The sequence below is a fragment of the Lepidochelys kempii genome, chromosome 2 (assembly GCF_965140285.1).
Source record: "Lepidochelys kempii isolate rLepKem1 chromosome 2, rLepKem1.hap1, whole genome shotgun sequence".
NCBI classification, from domain to species: domain Eukaryota; kingdom Metazoa; phylum Chordata; order Testudines; family Cheloniidae; genus Lepidochelys; species Lepidochelys kempii.
Genome location: NC_136381.1, coordinates 45,814,498 through 45,833,013, shown reverse-complemented (window position 1 = coordinate 45,833,013; position 18,516 = coordinate 45,814,498). Strand labels below are relative to the sequence as shown.

The 18,516-nt window shown below is 40.9% G+C and overlaps 1 protein-coding gene across 2 annotated transcripts in view; it reads left to right on the top strand.

The window, feature by feature from the left end:
* LRRC69 (leucine rich repeat containing 69) overlaps nucleotides 1–18,516 on the top strand; it is a 54,117-nt gene that overhangs the window by 22,318 nt on the left and 13,283 nt on the right. For both annotated transcript variants that reach the window (XM_078851485.1, XM_073330603.2), the window contains 2 exons: nucleotides 2,471–2,572; nucleotides 10,976–11,155. In XM_078851485.1, the coding sequence (XP_078707611.1) occupies nucleotides 2,471–2,572; nucleotides 10,976–11,155 (282 nt within the window). The remainder of the gene's footprint in view (nucleotides 1–2,470; nucleotides 2,573–10,975; nucleotides 11,156–18,516) is intronic.

Genomic DNA, 18,516 nt, shown 5'->3' with positions numbered 1-18,516 from the left:
CAAAGACAAAACTCTAGAAAGTGCCTTTTTCCCCACTGGGAGAAATGTTGAATCTTTTCTCTTCTATACGTTTATTTGACTACAAAAACCCATTAAAAGAGTCTTTGCCCAGAAATAGTTTTGGCCAAGAGGGAGATTGTTTAGCTTTCCTCTAGGTTTACTTGGTGAGCCATAATTCTCATGTCAGTGTATACAGTGTTTATTAATGTAGGACATTTGCAACTTTCAGTACTTCAACTTTTCTAATTATCTTTTATATAGCAAGATAGTTCCAAAAGGGGTTATTGTCCAAAATCTAAGTATTTGCATAATTTTTTTCATGTTTTCATAATTGTCCTTCTCTGGATTTTTGTTCAGTAGTCACTGGAGTAGAACTCAATTTTTCAGCTTTGTAGAACGTTTCTTCTAAAGTTTCTCTGACAATGATTATGGATTTTAATGAAATACCTAAACCAGCTGTTCTCAAACTTTAGCAACCAGAGGACCCCCATTTTGATTTACATTTTTTCGAGGACCCCCCAAGCCCCACACTCCACTTCAGGCCCTGCCTCCACTCCACCCCTTCCCCCAAGGTCCCACCCCATCTCTTCCTGCTCCTGCTCCATTCCTGCCCCTCCTCTTCCCCACCTCTTTCTGCCTCTTCCCCTGAGCACGCCCCATCCCCACTCCCCTGGCCCTCCCAGTGCCTCCTGCACACCGCTGAACAACTGTTCCGTGGTGTGCAGGAGGCACTGGGAGGGAGGGGAAGGAGTTGAGGGAGGGAGGAGTTGATCAACGGAGCCCGCGGACTCCAGTTTGAAAAATGCTGACCTAAACCATTTCAGCACCGTTTTCGGTGGCTGTGTTTTTAGTAAGCTTCCTTTGTTCTGGGATATCTACAAATTGTCCCAAATTAAGACCCCTTGCAGACAACTTGTTCTTAAATGCCTGTACTTTATATGTAGGCTTGGCAGAATTTGTTTTTTTTTCTTTAAAAAATTAATGGATGATATTGATTTTTATCAATTTAAATTTTCACAGTTGCAGGAAAATAGGGGGTTCAGACATTTATTTACTGATAATAGACATTGAGATTAAAAAAGTTAAAAGCTTTATAAATTGTTAAAACACAAATTATCAACACCACGTATCAAAATATAGAAAGTAAATATCCTTAAATCAGAAAATCATATCTGTTTTGACTATTCATTTGCTAGATCATTTGTAACAAGTCTTGTTCAAAATAAGGCTTGCCCTGAAATAAGACCTTATATTTTTCTTAAAATAAAGTCATTACTCTTAGAAAAGGAAACAAGAATGAGTACCACTGATCTTATAATAGACTTTCAGATACTCTATTAAATTGTCCTTGAAGCTATTAACTGAGGGAACAGATTGTTATGTGCATTATTCCAGTGTGCCTATTATATGTTCCAACTATGATGCAAGAGAAGTATTTGTGTACCCGCTGTTCTATTTTACTGGACAAAATGAATTAGAGAGATAAGAGCAGTACAATTTTTTTTTTAAAAAATATAAGATTAGCAGATTGTTCCATTTTGTTGGTGAGGGAGCCAGAAACAGAATCTTTAGTTTTACGTGTTTTCCTTATACAGTGAGTTAAATTATGTCGTGCTTTTATTGACCTCCATGCATTTTTCCACAGCACTGTATACTTCAGAAACAAGAATTTGTTAGGCATACCGTAAAACAAGTGAACAGTGAACTTAAGTTTCCGTGTTTGATTAAGCCTATTTCACTTAGGCTTTCTTAGAATCCTGGACGACTTCTGAATAGTATATATGGGAATGATTTGTCCAGTCTCATTTCATTTTTTAAATATTTATTTAGAATTTTTTAAAAAAATGAATAAATTCTTGCTATATAAATAAATAGCAGAGACCCAACAATAATCATTACAATAGCAAACTTTTGCTTAGAGAAACTTTATACAGATCTCTCTATTTAATAGGCAGTTACTTTATTATAAAATGATCATCTTTACACTATACGTGACCTCAGTCACACTCCAAGCCTTTCACTTCCCTCTTTACCTTGAGAGGGTATTCCACTGGGATTGCAGAGTTGAATATGGGAGCGTCAGAATTAAATGCATGTGGAGAAAATCATTCCTGTTTAACAATAGAGGACAGGTTTTTTAATCATTATTTTAATAGTTTCCACTGTGTTAAATGCAGAGATTTTGATAATCTGTAACTATCATGTGATTTTAAATAATACTCTAGGCACAAGATCTCTCTTGTAGAACAACCAGTCTTGTCTGATTTACATTTTTATATTATTTATTAGCAAGAATAATGGCATATGTATTTCACTTAAATCTTGTATGTTTTTTCCAGCAGATGAGTATATCTCCTGCTTTCTTTACATTCATATTTGTTAATTTGTTTTCCTTATTTAAATAAAAATAGTATTTGAGATTTTTGTTATCTTTTCTGACATAATTACACTATTTATTTTATTCAAATAGATGGAGGACCTTATGCTGATGGAACTTTACTGTGAAGATAATCCATTGCTCCAGAAACAGCCTGTTTCTGCCATACAAGAGGAAGAAGTTTGGTCTCTTAAGGTGAGCAATGAGATAATTCAACTAATACCTTCATAATTTTAAAAATTCAACATTTAAAATAAAAATAAAGATTGAATAGTATTCTTGTCAATCTAACAATTCTAAACAGTTTCTGAATCTCTGTTCAGGTTATTCTTCATGAACTACATGGTTTGGTCAAATTTTCTTTTGTCTATAAGATTGTTTGATCATAGCTGATTATAACTATTCTGCTGAAGAATGTAGGAGAGGCGGAGGTGAAAAGATTGAAGGGAGAACAGATGAGGGCATTGGCATTTACTTAGCAACCTTCCATTTACGTTTGCGTATTGCTATAAAACAAAATTCTGCCCTGACCAAAGGTTTTATGACGGCAGCCTGGGAATAGCAGTTTAGGCAGTAACAGTAGATGATCGTAATGGTCACTTCTGGCCTTAAAAATCTGCTTCCAGTTTGCTGTTATATGATCCTTAGTTATTTGACTCAAATGCAGGCAAGATACTGAGCTTTAATCCATAGCAGGTACAACTCACTGTGTGACAGCATCATTCATCTCTTTTTGTCAGCTTATTTTTTTCTTTGGAATTGTAAGGCTGCTGAAGGATGATATTGAAGCTGCTAATTCCAGCCATTACCCAGATTCTGTTCACTCCTCTCAGAAGAAAACTTCGCTGTAGTGGTTCATGTGTTAATCATCTCAGATAAAAATTTTTATAAGCAACTTAGGCATCATTCATTTTAATTGAAAATGGGAATTAAGTTCCACTTAGGCACTTATGAACATTTTACCGATCCAGGCGAAAGTACTGTAATTCTTTCTCAACATGGACATGAGAGTGACAAAAGTTGCAGGTAGTACACAATTTGGTGGCTCTTCTCTGAAGTTTTGTGTTACTAGCATTCTTCAGGAAATCATTCTCCATTTTACTACCACTGTTACAGTTTCACCACTAGTAACTCTATAAACCATCTGCAGGCATTTTTGTCACTCATTTCTACCTGCTCTGAGGTACACTGGAAGCAGTGCAATGGAATGAGATCTCTTGAAAAATGCTCGTGTAGATGCAGTCAAAGGTCCTATGCCAGTGCTCCATAACCTGCCCTGGCACTCTGTGCACTACTGGGTCTAATTCATTGTTCTAATGTATAAAATCCTCAGTAGGCTACACCCAGGTTAACTCAGACTGCTTCTTGTTCAGGAACCTTACACTATAGCTACCCCTCACCAGTTATCAGAACTTTGATACAGATTTGAGAAAGTAGAAGGCAAAGCCTTCTTCACCTCAGGTCCAGGACTGTAAGACACCCACTTAAAGGAGATCAGAGAATGCCAGCTCCAGGTTACACTGCAAGGCACATCTCTTTGCAATATAACCCCTCTAAAACCAGAACAATAGAAAAGTTTGTGATGTACTCAAAACTAGCAGCTCAAGATCAAGCAGAACAGAGACATGACATCATGCTCAAGGGAGGAGATTTGAGAACATCTAGTTTAAGTTGGAGTACTTATTGCCCTAGGCAGCTCTTAACTGCATTTTTAATACTTTTATGCTGCTTAGATAAGGCAGTGCTAAGCAGCTTATGAATGCTGGTAAATAACCCTGAGCCAGCTTCAGTGTGTTGGTACTAAATCTAAGTCAAAGAGATGTATGCTGTGACAAGTATCTTCTTGTTATAAATGCTATTTGTAAAATCTGTTTAAAATACAAGAACATATTAAAATTTTAATGAATTGTCAGTCTTTTTTGTTCTCAAGGATGGGAGAGGTTCTTACTTGGCATGCACTCCAGCGAACTCCTATTGATATCAGTGAGAGTTTTGCTTTTGTAAGAACTGAATGAAAACAGAGCCAAGATCTTGGGATTTGGCCCCAGTGGTACCTGTTACACAGCCAGGAGTTTGTTTTGGATGAAAGCACAATATGCTCAAGGCTAACACGTGTACATGATTTACATCCATACTCTTGTTGTAGGTAAGATCAGATTTACTAGTTTTTACCTCCAACAAGAGCAGGTTCTTTGCAGTGGAACCGGGTAATAGAACTGTAGAGTTCTTTGGCTGTGTCACTGAGCAGTCAATCCTACATATTTGTCGATTTCTTAATTTAATTTCTATCTAATTACAGTATGTAAAAGTTAATAATTTACTGTTTTCTCATGCAAACTGTGGTGGACCTGAGGTTTTTATGTAATAATTAGGGCTGTCGATTATAAATATTTGCGCTGTAAAAATGATAATAAATAGTATTTTTCAGTTCCTCTCATATAAGTACTGCAGTGCAATCTCTGTTATGAAAATGCAGCTTACAAATGTAGATTATTTTTGTTACATGACTGCACTCAAAAACAAAACAGTGTAAAACTTCGGAGCCTACAAGTCCATTCAGTCCTACTTGTTTTTCAGCCAATCACTAAGAGACAAACAAGTTTGTTTACCTTTACAGGAGATAGTGCTACCCTCTTCTTATTTACAGTGTCACCAGAAAGTGAGAACAGGCATTTGCTTGGCACTTTTGTAGCCAGCATTGCAAGGTATTTATGTGCCAGATATCCTAAACAGAAGTCTTAAAAGAGCAACACTCTGATGCGGAAACTACTGACCCTGAACCACCAAAACAAGAAAAACAATCTTCTGCTGGTGAATTTGACTCAGATAATGAAAGTGAACAAGCATCGATCCGTACTGCTTTGGATTGTTATCAAGAAGAACCCGTCATCAGCATGGACCCATGTCCCCTGGAATGGTGGTTGAAGCATGAAGGGACATATGAATCTTTAGTGCATCTTGTGATGCCTGCTACAACAGTGCCATGCAAACACCTGTTCTCACTTTCAGGTGACATTGTAAACAAGAAGCGGACAGCACTATCTCCTACAAACGTAAACAAACTTGTTTGTCTGAGCGATTGGCTGAACAAGAAGTTGGACTGAGTGGACTTGTAGGCTCCTAAATTTTACATTGTTTTGTTTTTGAATGCAGTTTTTTTGGTACATAATTCTATATTTGTAAGTTCAAATTTCATGATAAATCAATTGCACTACAGTACTTGTAGTAGGTGAACTGAAAAATACTTTTTCTTTTGCTTTTTTACAATGCAAAAACTTGTAATCAAAAATAAATATAAAGTGAGCACTGTACACTTTGTATTCTGTGTTGTAATTGAAATCAATATATTTGAAAATGTAGAAGACACCTCAAAATATTTAAGTAAATCCTATTCTATTAATGGTTAACAGTGTGATTAATCAAATGATTAATCGTGATTAATTTTTTTAATCGCTTGACAGCCCTAGTAATAATTGTATGATGTACATACAGTAACTGTATGTGAAGTACTTAGTGAGTGAATCACTATGTAGCTGTATTGGGTTATTGAGTTTTCCCATATGAATATATTGGTTTAGTTTAATAGAGGCTGTTGGAAAAATGAGCAGGAAGCACTAGAGAAGTAGCCTCAACAAACACTTGTGGGCTATTACAAGACAATGGTTGAGCTATTAGGACTGAAGATGCTACTTTCTGTCAAAGTCACATGGCTGTTTTGCCAGTGCTGGAGCCTAGAGATCAAATGAATATTACACATTTAAAAAACGTGGAAAAAGGGAGGGAGTTGTCAGTGAGCGACTCCTGCTGGGAACAGACTGACACAGACAGGTCCTTGCAGGCATGTCTGAAGGCTTGGGGCCTTCCCAAGCTTCCACGGAATGGTAAGCCTTAGGGAGATGTCATGTGTCTAGACTGTTTATTGTTTTAAGATCTTTTTCTCTGAAATGCTTTCGTTATAAATAAACAATACATTGTTCTAAGAAGGCTGTCTGGTCCCTGGGTGCCACTGATCATAGCTCCCAAGGAATAGAACCACAGATGAGCAAGTCAGGCTTCCAGAGGTGGTAATGGTTTCACCACGCACGGAAGAGAAATAAAGCTTCAGTCATTAGTCTTTGAAGATCCTTTCCTCCGGGCATGTGTTATTGTCCACAAAACAATATCAACTGAGAAACAATGTGCAGTAATTCCCATAGGCTTTTTCTGCTTTAACCAGCCAGGAGGGGAGAGGACACAACCTTCCAAGTTCCTCTTTGACCCAGTTTCTCCTTCCTTTTATACTCTCCTCTCCATTCCCTGCAGCCATATGCCAGCAGGAAGACTATAATACCATTGTCATGATGGCCTCTGCTCAATATGATATATTTGCATATTCTTTTTTTTGTACATGAGGTCTCCCTTGGTCTTAATAAGGAAATTTAGGAATATATTTAGTAATACAAATATTAATTGTTATATAAAGAAAGCATTGCAATGCACTAGCCAAAAAGAGTAATTGTTTATCTCTTGGAAACTTACTAAGATTACTTATGTGAAAATGTTAACTTTAAAAAAAAGTCTAGTGGAGGATATATCAAGAATAAGCTGGGCTTCTGAGTTGCAGCAGACGACTGTTTTTTGTAGCTTTTATAAAATTGCTATTGTAAGCAGGGTCTGAATGAGCTCTCCTGTGACACCTAGTGATGAGCTTGGGGAAAAGACTTCAAGAACAGACTGTATTTGCATAAACACAACTACTCTGCCTAGGTGTGCAACAGAGGGAACTGCTCTGCCAAAATGATCAGTTGTGGCTGGTGGTGGGTTACAAATCACTTTTAGTACTGAGTGTAGGGGTAATGGAATGTTGTTATCCTGATTGTTTGAGTAAAGGGCAGCAGAACTGTACTTAGCCTGCTCTGATTGAGGGGGTCACTCTCAACTAAACCTCACTAGCTAAGAAGGGGATAGGAATGCCAAATCCCAGTGAAAGGCAGGGAAGTGAGGACAGGTGTTTGTATCTGGTGGTGTAGGCTCTGCCTAAAGAGTTGTAGGCATCATTTGACTGTCCCCCCCTCTTCACTTTTAAAGGTGTAGGCCTGTCTTGTCATAAGTAACTTGCCTCATTTCTTAGTAGGCTTGATAGTGAAGGTGAATGGAAGGTTAAGTTGTAAATAGGGGCGAGACAAGCAGTATGCTGGAGTCAAAATGTCTGTTCTAGCTAAGATAAGCAGTAGCAACCTGATAGGCATAATGGACAAGATAAACGTGGAATATAAAGAGCAGGTTCCACATGAACAGCATATGGACAAAACATGCTATGCAGGGATTGGTTCCTGCAAAGTAACCAATCCAATCCAAAATGATGTGATGTAATGTATAGCAAATGCAATATCGTGTGTAAATGTATATAAAGGAAGAGGTTTTCTGTTTAATTTTGGATGTGTGGTATGGCCTATACCCACCCCCTTATGCTTGAGTCTGATCAACTCAGTGTAGCCTTGCTGTATGCCAAATAAAGGAACCTGAGTAATGAAATCTTGAGTTGAACTGAAAATTTTGGATCCCAGAGAACTGGATAAAGTGTTCTCCCAGAACTGGACAATGTGTTCTGGCTAAACCAAGTGGAAAAGGTCTTGGAGGGAATCCCAACAAAAGGTAGAATGGATTAGACTCAATTGAGAGGTTTTGTTTTGTTAAGTGATTAGTAGACCTGAAATCACTGATAATCAGGTCTAGCTGCTGAACCTTAGAGCTGGTGAGGGACAGTGTTGCGGTGAAAGAGACAACCCATCCTGCAGTGAGGTTCACCACTGCCTGCTGAAATCACTGACAGCTGGGTTAACTGGTGGAGCCAGTAAAGAGTGGCAGCAGCAGTGACAGAGTGAATGGCGGCAACTGTGAGTCAGTTGCAGAGGCGGCAGCAGCAGCTCAGTCATTGCTTGACACTGGCCCCCCGGGAGGGAGGTGAACTCACCCTCTGAACTCTGGGCCTTTGCTGACCAAGGACAGCAACTGTGAGCGGGGTGCCGTGGAGGGAGAGCGCAATGGCAGATTAAAGGAACATTTGTTGGACTTTTACACCACAAGATGAGAAACTGAGGCAAAGGACACAGCCCAATATACTTTGGGGTGGGTGTTTGTTCATGGTCACGTGCCTTTGAATTGTGGTTGTGGTGTTTTCCCAAATTAATGCCAGGTTCCTTTTCCCTTTTTATTAAAAGTTTTCTTTTGTTATACCCAGACTCAGTGTTTGCGAGAGGGGAAGTATTGCCTCTTAGAGGCATCCAGGGTGGTGGTAAATTTTCCCAGATTACAGGGTGGGTTCTGGAGCCAGTTCTGTTTTGTATTGTTAAGAGGAACTGCTAGATATTGAACCCAGACCTTGGGACTGCCAACTCCACCTGGCAGAAGAGTTACACTACAAATATATTAGCTTACCCTTTCAGTTTAGTAGCAAAATAATCTTCATCGTCAAGGATTTCAAAGACTAACAGAACATTAACAAAGGCCTATAAATCAAAGTAATTAAGCTGCGATGATTAACTTCAGTAAAAGTTTCAAGGACTTGAACAATCTAGACTATTGAGTAGCTGTGCCACCCTTACCCTGCAACCTTGGCTGCCTTATGATGCTTTGGTGAGGGAATTCCCACGTGGGCTGCTCACAAACAGCCTTCCAGCATGCAAGCCACACCCTAAGTGTTTGCGAGTAACTGCAGCTTGCCAGCCACATTTAAATTACTCTCTGGCTCTCACCAGCCTTCGTTATACTGCAGTTGTCCCCAAACTTGTGCCTCTCCTTACTCCTGTTGGTGCCAGCCAGGGCTGGCAGCAGGGCTGCAGCTCAGGGGGCAAAGAAGCTGAGGCTGGGGCCACAACTGGGGCTGGGAGTGGGGTTGGGGACAGATCCAAGGGTGGGGATGGGAGCGGACCCACGCCGAGACTGGGGCGGGCCAGGAGCCGGGGACGTGGCTGAGAGCAAAACCGGAGCAGAGCTGGGGGCGGAGAGGGGTTGGGTGGCACTTCCTTCCACCACCCGTGGAGGCTAGCCCAAGCCCCGCTGCGTACCCCCGAAGGTTCCTCTGTGCCCACTAGGGGACCTGTAGTCTAAGGAAGTCTTAAGATAGTTTTAGTCCATTCATAAAATAACCATAATTTTCCAAAATCCAGCTTTCTCAAATACTAAATCTGAAACAGAGGGAGGGAGGCCATGTATTCTCAGAATACATTATCTCTTGATAATGCTCATTTTGCTTGTCGATTATCAGGATTCTAATACATTGAATTGTACTTCCTCTTCATAAGGATGGATTGAAATGCTCTTGTGTCCCTAAAACTCATGATTTTATGAGATGGTGCTGAAAAGTCATATATGCCGTCCATTCAGTGACACTAAGAATAGTAATGATGCATGAATAGTTGGGAAATTACAAGTTACATTAAAATCAAGTTGTATAAGAATTTTATAGAAGTCTATTTCTTGGAAAAGAAACAAGTGTACTTTGTCTTAAAGGCACAGCTATAAAGAGAATGATCTTATGAGGACTGGCCAGTTAGATTTTCAAGTCCACGTTAATATCTGCACAGGACAAATATGCTGTAGTTTTGGTCAGATTTCTTCTTTGATACACTTGTATATGAGTATCTGGAAAGTCCTTTTAGGCTGAGCAGTATATGAACAAAGTAATGATTTAAAGCTTGCTCTAGTACACTTTGCTCCACCAGAATCCCCACTGAAATTCAGTGAGAGTTCTGCCTACGTCCGGATTGCTGCATTAGTCTAAGAATGCAATACTTGAACAAAATTTAGGAAGTATTTTAAGCATATAACATATCCATTACATTTAAGTTGAATATTAGGTGATGAATGTAGACAATAAAAAATATAGTAAGTTAAGTGGTGACTTATACAGTGCCATAGATGTGCATGACCATGTGTGGAACAATAAGACAGTCCTTGCCCAGAAAAATGTGCAATCTAAATTTTAAAATAATCATGATGACAAAGGGATTTGGGGGAAGGGAGGAAGCTAGGAAAACAGAGGACAAGAGCAATGTAAATAAGATGAAGCAATTGCTTGATGGCTCTAGTGGGGGCGTTTTTTATAGATTTTCTTTGCTGTTTATAAACAATTTTTTAAAAATAATCATAGTAATTTTTTTAAAAAATTCCTTAATTCCTTTTTGTGCAAAAGTGACTGACCGTGCTAATGGAGGTGCAAGGGTCATGCATGTGAGAACACAGCAGGATGTAGGAGGGATTTGTGGTGTGGGAAAGAAGAAAAAGATGAAAAGGGGAGAGGGAGAAAGTGAGAAATGTGAAGACAAGTTCAGGTGGCAGCAAATTGACTGAGCAGCACAGAGTTAATGAACTGAATAGCAATGGCAAAGCTGCAGTGGCAATGACATTATGGACAGTGCAATTAATGGCAGCAGCAGTACACGTAGTTCACCATTGTTCTAACTGCTAATTGGTATTTAGGTGCATAACATGATTTCCAGTGTTGGGATTAGTCATCATTCAAAGTTTTAGGTGGCAAAATAGTATTTATTTTGACCTAATACCACATATTGTGAAAATATTTCAAGAGTTGTATTCTGTATCTGTTAAATTATCCAGGAAATAGCGGCAAGATTTATTTTCAGTCAGTTAACCAAAGAGGACTCCATTCTACATACTGCAGTAAAGAAGAACTTGGAAGCATGCAATATACTTTCCAAAAAACAAGAGTGTGCTCAGTGTGGGCAAGGATTCCTGAATACGTGGCTGGAATGTGTACGTTTTGTGAATGTCGGACAGGTAAATCACCCTTTTATGAATTTCTCCTTAAATTATAGGTCTTGGTCCTGCCTGAAGATACGTAGTAGCATAAAATAAACTCACGTGCAGTTGTTTCCTCTTCACTTGAAGATCTCTGAGCTGAAAAATCATGTAAGAATGGGTTCACAAGCACAGGAATGATTTCTTTACAAAGTTGGTGTAGAGCTGCATATTTGTAGGCAGCACTGAATCCATAGTCTGTCTAACACATGGTTGCAGGAATACATTGCTCCCAAGTGATTTGGTCATTTGAAGATAAGAATCTTTGTGGATACTGTCATAAATATAAAAGGGAAGGGTAACAACCTTTATGTATGCAGTAACATAAAATCCCTTCTGGCCAGAGGTACAGACTTTATTTTACCTGTAAGGAATTAAGAAAATCAAATAACCTGGTTGGCACCTGACCAAAAGGACCAATAAGGGGGGAAAGAAGATACTTTCAAATCTGGGGGTGGGGAGAGGTTTTGTTTGTGCTCTCTTTGTTTTGTTCCCTCTCGGGACAAAGAGAGAGACCAAGCAGGTAAACCAGCTCCTAAAAAGATACCTGAAATGGTACATCTAAAATTACAGAAATTGTAAGTAAAGGCAAGGAAATGCATTAGAGTATCTTTTGTTTTAGCTTGTAAATTTTCCCTATGCTAAGAGGTAGATTTATTCCTATTTTTTGGAACTGTGAAGTTGTGTCCAGAGGGCAGTCCTCTGTGTTTTAAATCTTTTATGACCCTGTAAAGTTACCTTCCATCCTGATTTTGCAGGTGTGATTCTTTTACTTTTTTCATTATAATAAAGTTCTTCTTTTAAGAATCTGATTGGTTTTAGTGTCCTAAAGATAAAGGGTCTGGTCTGTACTTTTATTAAAGGCAATTGGTTGGTATATTATTCTCAAGCCTCCCCAGGAAAGGGGGTGAAGGGGTTGGGGGGGCATATTTTGGGGAAATAGGGACTCCAAGTGGTCTTTTTCCTGAATCTTTGTCTAAATCACTTGGTGGCGGCTGCAGTCCAAGGACAATGAAGGGATTAGCTCCTTGGGGAAGTTTTTAACCTAAGCTGGTACTTATAAGTTTAGGGGGTCTTTCATGCGGGTCCCCACATCTGTACCCCAGAGTTCAGACTGGGGAGGGAACCCTGATGTGGTGGCAGCGCGGTGGGATCATTTTGAACCAGAAGCACAGACCTCAGGATTTTAAAAAGGACACATTTTTTTCCTTTTAGCTACTTGAAAACCAGGGAGGTTTTTTTTTTAAAGGACACTTTTTTTTAAAGCTGAGAGCAGCTGGAGGTTTTTTTTTTCTTTGCCTAATGGCAGAGGAGTTAAGCTATAGCAAGAGAATTCACAGGCTGTTTTTTTTTCTTTTCTAGCTCTCGGGCTAGGCTGCGGTAAGGTCAGGAAGGTTAGCAAACATGACAGAAAGCGAGGTCCAGAAAAAAATGGAATTAGCCAGATTGGAAGCTGAGGAAAGAAAGAAGGAACATGAAAGACAACTGGAATTCAAACAGATGGAAATTGTTGCACAAGTGGCCAGAGAGAAAGCTGCTAAGGAAGAGAGGGAAAAAGAGAGGCAGCATGAACTGGAGGAGAAGGAAAGAGAGAGGCAGCATGCTCAGAAGAAGAGGGAAAGAGAGAGGAAGCATGAACTGAAGGTGGTGGAGTGGAAACGACGGAACCCTTCAGCAGCTGGCTCCATTTCCCCAAAAATCCACAAATGGGAGCAACTATGTCCACAGTATAAGGAATCCAGTGATATTGCTGAATATTTCCTCACCTTTGAGAGACTGTGCATGCTCCATGGAATTCCTGAAGATCCAAAAATGACCTAATTGACTGGGTACAGCAAAATTGACTGGAAGAGCTCTGGACATATTCAACAAGATGCCTATTGAGGATGCTTCTGACTATGGTAAATTTAAGGATTTGGTTTTAAAACAATTTCAAATTACACCTGAAACTTACAGAGTAAAATTTAGAGCCCTTAAGAGAGGGACTTAGTAATGTGGCTTATGTAAACCAGATGAAAGATCTGTTAGATAAATGGGTCAAAGGAAGGGGCGTAACTAGCTTTGAAGGAATATGTGATTTGGTTGTACAGGAGCAGTTCCTGACTATGACCAATGATGATGTAAAACAGTGTTTATGAGATAAGAAAATGGACTCAGCAGAAAGTCTTGCGTCTTATGCTGATCAATACAAGCAGTCCCAGACCACCAGAGAGGCGGGGCAAATTGGAACAAAACGGGTGGAGGTAGCAGAGAGGAACAACCCTGGTTGCAGTTTGGGCGGATACCAGAAAGGACACCCCGAGACCATACCATACCACCAGGGGCAGCCCAAGGCCCCACCTACACCCCAAAGAAAATCCCAGACATCTTATCGTCCCACCACACCATTCTTCAGCAACCCACCTCACCCCAGTGACCAGTCAGCTGGGTGATGTTTTAGATGTAACGAGCTGGGGCATGTAAAGGCCAACTGCCCCATGAACCCCAGCAAATTGCAGTTCATTGCACCAGGGTCACACCAAAGGTCCTCAGGCTCAGAAGCCTCCCAGGTACCCTCAGAGCGAAGGGAAACTATGAGTGTGGGCGGAAAGAAGGTTATCGCATGAAGGGACACTGGAGCACAGGTGTCAGCTATCCACCAATCCTTAGTGGACCCCAAATTCATCAACCCAGAGGCCCAAGTGACGATTCAATCCTTCAAGTCAAACTCTTTTGACTTGCCTACAGCCAAGTTGCCTGTCCAGTACAAGGGCTGGTCAGGAATGTGGACTTTTGCAGTCTATGATGATTATCCCATTCCTATGCTGGGGGAAGACTTGGCCAGCCATGTGAAGGTAGCCAAGAGGGTGGGAATGGTCACCCACACCAGGCTAAGCAAGCCTTCACACCTAGCTCTGTTCCTGAGCCTTCTACAAGGGCCCCGTCTGTGTTACCAGAGACCCAGACTGAGGTGGAGGAACTGGACCCCATGCCAATGTCTGTGACAGATGTAGTGGATCCAGTCGCAGAGACTCACCCAGAGCCTGTCCCAAAACCGGAACTGACAGAGCACCAGCACCAGAACCATTGCCAGCACTGAATCCAGCACTTGCAACCCCAACACCAGAGGACACCACCGAGACTGCACTGGCAGCAGCAGCTAAACCTGTGCAAGAGGCTCTGCTGGAGCCTAAATTACAACCTAGTGCACCAGCGGAAAGCGGTTCACAGAGAACGGAAACAGCCCCATCCCCTGCATCGCTTCCAGAGGAGCCAAGCCCAGGTCCACAATCCAGTGAGGAACTGATGTCTCCAGCATCAAGGGAACAGTTCCAGGCAGAGCAGGAAGCAGATGAAAGCCTCCAGAGAGCTTGGACGGCGGGCCGGAGCAACCCACCGCCTCTCAGCTCTTCTAATCAATCCCGGTTGTTGTAGAAAGAGGACTTTTATACAAGGAAACTCTTTCTGGTGGGCACCAGGACGACGGGCATCCTCGAAGACAGTTGGTAGTTCCAACTAAGTACCGGGTAAAGCTCTTGAGCTTAGCCCACGATCATCCTAGTGGCCATACTAGGGTGAACAGGACCAAAGACTGTTTGGGGAGATCATTCTACTGGGAGGGAATGGGCAAGGACGTTTCTTCCTATGTCCGCTCTTGTGAGGTGTACCAAAGAGTGGGAAAGGTCATAGCCCCTCTCCAGCCACTCCCCATAATGGAGGTTCCATTTCAGCAAGTAGCTGTGGATATTCTGGATCCTTTCCTGAAAAAGACACCCAGAGGAAAGCAGTACTTACTGACTTTCATAGATTTTGCCATGCGATGGCCGAAGCAGTAGCGCTAAGCAACACAGGGCTAAAAGTGTGTGCGAGGCATTAACAGACATTTTTGCTTGGGTAGTTTGGCCCTCCGACATCATTATGAATTCGGGAACTAATTTCATGGCAGGGATCATGAAAAGCGTTTGGGAAGCTCATGCGGTGAATCACTTGGTTGCCACCCCTTACTACCATCAAACAAATGGGCAGGTGGAAAAGTTTAATGGAACTTTGGGGGCCATGTTAGTAAATTCATAAATGAGGACTCCAACGATTGGAACCTAGTGTTTCAGCAGTTGCTCTTTGCCTACAGGGCTGTACCACCATTTGAACTTGTGTATGGCCGCAAGGTTAAGGGGCCATTACAGTTGGTGAAGCAGCAATAGGAGAGGTTTATGCCTTCTCCAGGAACTAACATTCTGGACTTTGTAAACAACCTGCAAAACACCCTGCAAGACTCTTTAGCCCTTGCTAGAGAAAACCTAAAAGATGCTCAGGAAGAACAAAAGGCCTGGTATGTTAAACATGCCAAAGGGCGTTCCTTCAAAGTAGGGGACCAGGTCATGGTCTTGAAGGCGCTCCAGGCCCATAAGATGGAAGCTTCATGGGAAAGGCCATTCACGGTCCAAGAGCACCTGGGAGCTGTTAACTATCTCATAGCATCTTCCACCTAAAGCCTAAAGTGTACCATGTTAATTCTCTAAAGCCCTTCTATTCCAGAAAGTTAAAGGTTCTTCAGTTTGCAGCCCAGGGAGGAGATGACGCTGAGTGGCCTGAAGGTGTCTACTATGAAGGAAAAAGTGATGGTGACATGGAAGAGGTGAATCTCTCCATGACCCTCGAACGTATGCAGCGACAGCAGATCAAGGAGCTGTGCACTAGCTTAACACTGATGTTCTCAGCCACCCCAGGACGGACTGAACGGGCATACCAGTCCATTGACACAGGTAATGCTCGCACAATTAGAGTCTAACCTTACCAGGTGGCTCCTCAAGCCAAAACTGCTATAGAATGGGAGATCCAGAACATGCTACAGATAGGTGTAATCCACTCCTCTGAAAGTGCATGGGTATCTCCAGTGGTTCTAGTTCCCAAACCAGATGGGAAAATACACTTTTATGTGGACTATTGTAAGCTAAATGCTGTAACTCGCCCAGACAACTATCCAATGCCATGCACAGATGAGCTATGACAGATACCATTTCAACTTGTACATTATGAGTATCATCCTTCAGTGTGCTAAGCGCTGCCGGAAGAAGAAGGGGCTCAGAACCTTGCAGTGTTGGCCCTCTGTGAAATCTCTTTCACTGTAAACTTTTCTGCATTTCCCAATGTGGTAATGAACTCCCCCAACAACTACAGACCATCACAAACCTTGCTATTTTCCACTCCAAATGCAAGCAGCATTTCTTTGACCATGCGCCTTCTCTAATATAAACACAGAACAACTGGTATATTTATATTTAAAAAAAAAAACAAAGAACCAAAAACCCAAACTAAAAAATGAAACCCGACCTACCAAACTAAGAGAGTCCACTGCATATATATCTCCCTCTGGGGAGAGGACGACAGAACAAACAACTTGTGACAGATGTGTAATGCGCTATTGGAAGGCACTTGGATCCTACAGTATGAGCATGGTATGAGAACCTGTATAGAATAGAAAATAGATACCAGGAGGAGACACACTTAAGGGAAGACTGTGGTTAAATGAAAAAACCTGTAGCTGTTTTAGGACACAACGATAGTATTCTAAGGGATTTGAGGTAATGTCTTCATTTTAATTAAAGATAATCCAGAATTCCAGATTCTCTCATTTGTTCTGATCTGGCAGTTCAAAGTGACCACGAAGCCACCAAATCTGTTGGAGGATTCCCCCAACTGAAGTAGAATTGCTGTAGCTGGCTGCCATCCCCCCTTCTATTGCAAGTCCTGGTGAAGTGCAGGAGTATGTTCAGGGTTGTTCTCTTATCCTTCAGTCCCTGGCTGCTGGATGGCCTTTGAGTTCCACAGTGACCCAGCATATATTAGAGCAGCCCCAGGGATATTCCCTTTTGTACTATGTTCAGTAATACTTAATCAACTCTGTGTTGATTCACTTTGAATGTTTGAAAAGGCTTATGTGTTCTATGCTTAACCTCTCTAATTCATTTCTTAGCCAAGATATAATGTTTAGCTCTTTGAATCTTTGCACATAAATCATTCTACTGCAAAATATCTCCACTAGTCTACAGCAGTTGGTTGTCTCGTGTCTGCACTGGACCCAGGGCCTGCTGAAGTTGTTGCATAAGAACGCATCTGGTTGGCCCCAACCCTTTCTTGTGTCATAGCTGCCCAGATGGTCTCCTTTGACAGCAATATTACATAGCAGTAGTAATCACTTCCTTCCTAAGGAGCTAATTTTTACCACAACCGGGCAAACGGCAAGCTCTTCTCCCCCCCCCCATCCCTTTTGGCTTTTTCACTTGAATTTCATTTTATTTTTGTTTTTATTTTGTCTCTCTGTATTATTTCTCTCTCTTCAGCAGCATTGCACCTCTAGTAGCAATTGCAAATTTCATTAACATGTTATTTTCTTCCTCTTCTAGACTAGTGGGGAGGAGATTAAATAAGACTGGACCTTGTAACACTGACCTTTGCCACATACTGCTAGGCACCTCACTTAGCCAATACACTGTCTTTTTTTAACTCTTTATTTCAACCAGTTTTCAATCTTCATGACAGAACTACCATCCCAACAAATTCGGATTATGTTCTCATGACACATTTTTTAATACAGTATCAAATACTTTACTGAAATGCTTTACCACCCACTTGTAGCTAAACTACAGCCACCAACTCTATTACACATAAATCCCTGTGGTAGTGTGCCTCAAACCTTCTCTGAAAAGAACTCTGAAATGCATTCTCTGCCCATTCAGTCCTCAGCCTCTGCTTAGACTGCCTGCAAGAGTTCCAACAGTATGATTTTTTTTTAAGAAAATAGACCTTTTCCACGAGGAACAGGACTTGGACCAACAAACAGATTTCACATAGGCCAACACCTTTGGTTGTAGTAACAGCTTTCAGTTATTACTGACTTTGGCTGTCATGAAGCCCCAGTGACTGAGAAGTAAAAAGCTCTGAATTCCATTAGCAATTCCCTGAGCCAGCTAGGCCTCAGGTTATGTATGTGTTCATATATATATATGAACATTTCATTTCTTTTTGTTGTTTATCTTAACTTTTCCCTATATCCTCTTAAAGTCATGGAGTTTAGAGAATAAACTACTTTCATGTTGGATAATGAACTTTCAACCCTGCATTAAATGATGTAATATAATTAAAAACGGCTCTCAAAACCTATCAAAATAAATATGCCTTCCTCCAAATGAGTGTGACTTGGATGATCAGTATTATGGAAAAATAAATGAAATTTTGTTACACTTTGTAACATTTTGTAAATGTAATTCAGTAACACAGCTGAGCAGCAGGAAAGCATACATCACCTTAATTTATATTGTTAATTCTACTAATGATTTACAGCATAAAAGACTTGCTTAAGA